Source organism: Cololabis saira, chromosome 1 (assembly GCF_033807715.1).
Source record: "Cololabis saira isolate AMF1-May2022 chromosome 1, fColSai1.1, whole genome shotgun sequence".
Classification (NCBI taxonomy): domain Eukaryota; kingdom Metazoa; phylum Chordata; class Actinopteri; order Beloniformes; family Belonidae; genus Cololabis; species Cololabis saira.
The window spans coordinates 10,898,329-10,904,744 of record NC_084587.1 but is presented as its reverse complement, the minus strand read 5'-3'; the positions used below and the strand labels follow the sequence as shown (position 1 = coordinate 10,904,744).

At 35.2% G+C, this 6,416-nt stretch overlaps 1 protein-coding gene across 1 annotated transcript in view; it reads left to right on the top strand.

The window, feature by feature from the left end:
- The first annotated feature begins 932 nt into the window (after positions 1–932).
- Positions 933–6,416, top strand: part of LOC133459025 (tetraspanin-5) — a 28,215-nt gene continuing 22,731 nt past the window's right edge. Inside the window, exon 1 of the mRNA XM_061739068.1 lies at positions 933–1,298. Within this exon, the coding sequence (XP_061595052.1) occupies positions 1,215–1,298 (84 nt within the window). The 5' untranslated portion in view covers positions 933–1,214. The remainder of the gene's footprint in view (positions 1,299–6,416) is intronic.

Here is a 6,416-nt window from a genome sequence, read left to right as displayed (position 1 = left end):
TGTTATTTTATTTTGGTGTACTTAGTACATGGTGACCGGCCCCCCCCCCCCCCCCCCCCTTCCCCACTTCTACAGTGTGACGTTTTTTATAGTATTTTTAATAGTATTGGTGTGCTCATTTGTGCCTTTGAGCAGTGCTTTTATTTTTATTTACGTTTGCAGTGATGTAGTAGGAGGTGTTATTGTGTCCCTCGGTCCCGTACCTAAAGTACCCATTTTATCTGTTGGATGGCTTGTTTCTTTTAATTGTGATTATCAATAAATGTGATATACTTGTACACACAGAAGCCTCTGTCTCTCCCTAAAGTTACCATTACCTGCATGGGGATTTTGATTACCAGATGATTGTTTAAAAGGGTATGAGCAGCACTCATTTGGTCACATTAATATTAACTATACTATACTACTATATATATATAACTACATAAATATCCCTATAAATATATATATGCTACATACATAATAAATATATAACATATATTACATAATTATATCTATCCCTTTCAACATATAATATATACTACATAAATATCCACATAAATACCTAAACATATCTTAAGCAAGTATAATATACCTTTTTTCCCTATTTTATTTGTTTATCACACTCCTCGTTAACCCATTTCCTCTTCCATAAACCTGTTTATAAATAATCTTTTGTATCTCTTTTTAAACAGATTTATGTTAGTACTTTGTTTCATTTCCTTCCCCAAACTGTTCCACAGTGTCACTTCACAGTTCGATATGCACATGCTTTTCATTGTTGTTTGTACTTTATGTTTTCTAAAATTTAGTTCTCCCCTTCTCCATCATTGTGTCGGCCTTTTATCTTTGGCATATTATTTTCGTGAAGAGAAAGAGGAAGTCCCGCCCTCTTCAAACAATGGAGGCTCCTCATTGGCTGGAAGCGCTGTCACTCAAACGGCCAATGTATCTGTCTCAGACTGCGGGTCAGATGGAAGAGCAGCGGCTGTAATCTAATTACCTCCGGATTTATCTCACCGTTACACCTTTGTGGGGGGCTTGACCCGGTGAAAGGGTCTGTTTTTTTTTTTCGTGCAGATTTGACATCTCTTCTAGCCAATCTGCGCGTTTGTTTTTCTCGTTTTGTCGGGAGAGACGGGGGAGGATGCTTGCAACTATAAGAAACTGAGAACATCTGTTGTCGCCGTGTCGCGCAGGACGAGGACGTCGCTGCAAAAACGAAAGCCGTCCAGATGATGTCAGGAAAGCATTTCAAGGCTCACGAAGTGAGCTGCTGCATCAAGTATTTTATCTTCGGATTTAACATCATATTCTGGGTGAGTCCCCATCGGTTTCGCTTCTTGTCGCTATGAGCCTGAATTGTGGTTCCGCGTTAAATCGACGCAGAGCTTACCGCGTAGGGTACGGCGTACCCTACGCCGTAGACTCTGCGTTGGTGTAACGCGGAACCATAAATCAGCCTTATCGGAGGTGTTGACACAAAGAGAGGTTTCTGCGCACTTGCTCCCCCTGTCACCTTTATATCTGCACACTTTCGCTTTTTTGTTTCGATGCAGCCTTGTTGAGCCGCATTTTTTTGATAATAACGGTGCATTTTGTAATAAACGTCCAAAATGTAATAACTTTGTCATTTTATTTTGTAATAAAGCCGCATTTTGTAATAAACTGCCGCATTTTGTAATAAACTACCTCAACGCATTTTGTAATACATTTTGCCGCATTATGTAATAAGTTATTACATTTTGAGAAGATTCTTACAAAATGCACTTGCAACTTTTTTATTCTCTAGAAAATGTTAAAACATGGTGCATTATGTAATAACAATTCTAAAGGATAGTTTATTTGTTTGTTATTGGCCTATATAATTCCAAACTTCAAATAGGCAACTAAAGTTATATTTGGAGTATTATATATAGATTTATTGGGCTACATAGCTCTAAGGGAAATTGCATAAAAAACAACAAAAGTCACTCTTGTGTAAATTCATTGTTAAACAAACAACAATGATAGGTATTATTACATAATGCACCATGTTATTACATTTCCTAGAAAATAAAAAAAAGAAATGCATTTTATAATAATCTTCTCAAAATGCAATAACATAATGTATTACAAAATGGGGCAGTTTATTACAAAATGCATTTTGAATAAAATAAAATTTTGTAATAAAAAAATAAAATAAAATTTTGTAATAAACTGCCGCATTTTGTAATAAACTACCCCAACGCATTTTGTAATAAATCTTGCCGCATTATGTAATAAGTTATTACATTTTGAGAAGATTATTACAAAATGCACTTGCAACTTTTTTATTCTTTAGAAAATGTAATAACATGGTGCATTATGTAATAACAATTCTAAAGCATATTTTATTTGTTTGTTATCGGCCTATATAATTCCAAACTTCAAATAGGCAACTAAAGTTGTATTTGGCGTATTATACATAGATTTATTGGGCTACATAGCTCTAAGGGAAATTGCATAAAAAACAACAAAAGTCACTCTTGTATAAATTCATTGTTAAACAAACAACAATGATAGGTATTATTACATAATGCACCATGCTATTACATTTCCTAGAAAATAAAAAAGTTGCAAGTGCATTTTATAATAATCTTCTCAAAATGCAATAACAAAATGTATTACAAAATGGAGCAGTTTATTACAAAATGTGGCTTTACTACAAAATAAAATGAAAAAGTTATTACACTTTGGACGTTTATTACGAAATGCACCGTTATTACAAAATGCGGCTGAAAAGCCTCTTGATCTGCTGGGGAAAACAAACATCTCCCCTCATGCGTGGGACACAGCAGCGTGTTCCTGCAGGCCTGCAGTCCCCAGTTAGAAACACCATCTGGTGACCTGCTGTTTCACTGGTCAGCTGGGGAGGGATGAAGGCATTACGGGGTTATTACACATTACATTTGAAAAAAAAAGTGTTTCAGCACATTCAGCTGAAAGGAGGGTTTAGAAACGAGGCTAGAAAGCTGTTGTTAGTTAACGAATGTATTTAAATACACGAAAATGTCCAGGTTTTCCTCAAATGAGCATTTGATATCCTTGCAGTTGTCGTCAGACAAAGAAATGAAGATGGCAATTGGACAATAATAATAATCATAATAATCATAATAATAATAATAATAATAATAATACATTTTATTTATAACTCACTTTATATTTAGTCATCTCAAAGTGCTACAGAGCAGAAAAATAAAACATGAACATTTTTTTAAATATATTTAAAAACAGAGCATATAAACAATATATTTAGCTATAAGCTTTCTTAAAAAGGTGAGTTTTCAGGTCAAGCCTCTGTGGACAAGTTATCTGTGCTGCTTACAATTTTACCATGGCAACTGCCCATGTGGAAATCTCGTCCTAAGGTATTTTACATGAATTTTAGACACAAAAAGATCACTTGATCACCTTCAAATATGCCATGTACAAAATATTAATAAACATTGGGTCAGCTGAATTGAAGGCCTCGGTTTTCATGATTGTAGATATGCTCCTGCACTATAGAGTGAATACATTTAGATTGTAAATAACTTGAGGTAACATTAGCAGAGTCATTGGTTTCTTAAGAGCTGTTTGTAATCTTCTTTTTCGTCGTAGCCTACTGTGCGCAGCCATGTTGCACAGGAACCCCACTGAAAGCTGCCACAATATTTCAATCAAAGTTAGCTGTGGCAACATCTCCTTTAGCCGTTTCCTGCCTAAATAGCACGTTTACATTGAAATATCCCATTTCACATGTTGATACGATTGCAGAATCAAAAATCACTGCTGCGTTAGCTGGGGCTGGGTTAGTGTAAGCTGTTGATTGCTAAGGTAAGCTTGACAAGATGACGGACGGATGAGGCAGGGATAATAACTAACCATTGATTGACCCAATCTATCAATCATATTAGAAATAAAGTATTGCTTTCAAACAATGATATTGATGCGGTACAAAAAAAAGTACCCCCTTCAGAGTTGTCATAGATGTGCAATCAAACAATTTGGTTTTTGAACCAGGCTGTAAATAAGTTTATTTCTGCTTTAAAGTTGCACATTTTAACATGTGAGTTAATTGAGATTGACTTGCTTTTGGAGCCAAGCTCTAGCGGCCAGCTGAGGAACTGCAACAAATCTTAGTTCTGCCTGAGACTCAACTTAGAGGTATAGGTATATGGTTGATGAATGAATTGAATGAATGCTCTGATTCACATAATTTCATACAAGTCTTTTCCACCAGAGACATTTACTATGTCGCTGTGTGTGTGGCAAACTTTAATTATGTCATTAGGACTCTCCCCTTAAATCAGCCCACTATTTTAGAAAGAGCCCATAAACCAGGACACCTTCCCTCAAGCAACTAAATTGAATTCTGCCATTAATAGCTTTTTATTCAGTACATGTGAAATTGTCCCCAAGAATAATTTCCTCCTTGTGGTAGTGTACGGCACATCTAATCTCACAATATCTTCTACGAGTAGGTCTTCACTGAAACAAACACTAATGGCTGATAAGGATATGTTGTGTCAAATGTTTCTGAAGAGGAAAGCCAATCATTCAGTCAGCCAGTGACCTCTAAACCTTTCACCAAAAACGAGGAGCTTATTGAACTTCCTTTATTCCGTCTTCATTAAAAGTCAGCATCTATATATTATCAAAGTTTTGAATCCAGGGATTTCCGGTTTGCTAATTAAGACAAAATCTTCATCTTTTGTTTAGCTATCCTGTTTGTTATTGTTAGTACTTACTTAGGTTGGGTTGGTTCTGTAGGATATTTTGGTAAAGTTGCAAATTAATTTCCCCCTCCGTGATGAAAAGTGGCCCACTCCCTGAGGTAGAAAAGCCCAAATTATAATACTCCCAACACCGTACCTCCCAGTGCGATGATGTTGTTTTGATGTTCAGTTGCAGTAGTATCTTTGTACTATTCTTAGTGCTCAGTATTTGTGCCAAACAATCCATTTTTGTTTCATCAGTACATAAAACACATTTCCCAATAGTATTGCAAATTGCCATGGTGTTTGTTTGTTCATCTATTTATTTGCAAACTGTAGTTACACATTAGGTTTTTTTTGGGAGAGCAGCAGCTTCTTCTTCCAAGATGTTCTGGCATAAACAACCAACCTGTTCAGTAGGGCTGCACGATTCTGGACAAAATGAGAATCACGATTTTTTTGCTTAGAATTGAGATCACGATTCTCTCACGATTTTTTTCCAATATAAAATTTATTGCACTTATTACTTTAACTTTGCAACAGCTGAACAAAAATATAATAACAATAAACATCTCTTGTCTTCTTTACACAAACCTTTGAATAATTTAAACAATAATAACAATTTTGAACAATATTTGTTCCTCCCTGAGTTGAACACCCTTTCAGAAAGGGGACTTGTAACAGATCCTGTAGTTCTGAGGCAACAAATTATTCCTCTGGCTGCTTTTTGCTGTAACAGCTGACATTGAACATAAACAATAAACATCTCTCTTGTCTTTAAATAATTTTAACAATAACAATTTTAACAATATTTATGTGCAATATGTGTCAGGTGATGAGAAAGGTAGATGTTTCTCCAAATGTAATCCACAATCATTAACAAAATATAACAAACATGACAACATGATAGTTGACCATGACAGGACTACAACAACCTAGAACATAGGCCTAGTCCTTTTTTTATGCAGCCATCTGTAAAAAAAAAAAAAAAAAAAAAAAAAAATTATTATTTTTTTTTAATCGTCGTCATTTGGAAATGAGATCGCGTTCAAGCATGAATCGAGATCGCGATTTTTTAACGATTAATCGTGCAGCCCTACTGTTCAGTGACTTGTGTATGATAGTCGTGAACAAATATGAGATGTTTGACAGTTCCCGTGATGTCTTTAAGCCTTTAGCTGTTACTTATGGGTTCTTTTCTTGGCTTGCTGACCACTTCTCACGAAAATAGTCACATTAAGTTGTCTAGTTTTATAGATGATTGGTCTAACTGTGGAGTGGTGGATCCTAAGCACTTAAAAAATACTGTGGTACTGTGTCCTTATGCACGCCTTCATAATATGTCTGCAGAGATTTAATGTTTGCCAGGGATTGTTCACATCAGCAGATGCTTTCTCTAAACAGCAAACTTAAAATATCTGACTTTATCAGTTAAAGTCCCTCTGAATCAAACCTGCAAACAGATTAAATTAAAGAGAAGTTTGCTTGAACTAATTATTCAATGGGTTCTCTTACTTTTCTGTTAATGTTGAATAGGTATGTTCATTAAAAAGACAAGAAATTGTTTATATTTTTCTGTGTTGTCATCTTAGTCACATTGTTTTTGTCTATTATTGTAACTTAAATGATTTGATTATAAGGATGACGATAGACTTTTTCTTACCACTGTAGTTTGGTCTGGTATATCAAACCTTCCCCTGTAGGATAGCAGTTAGCTTT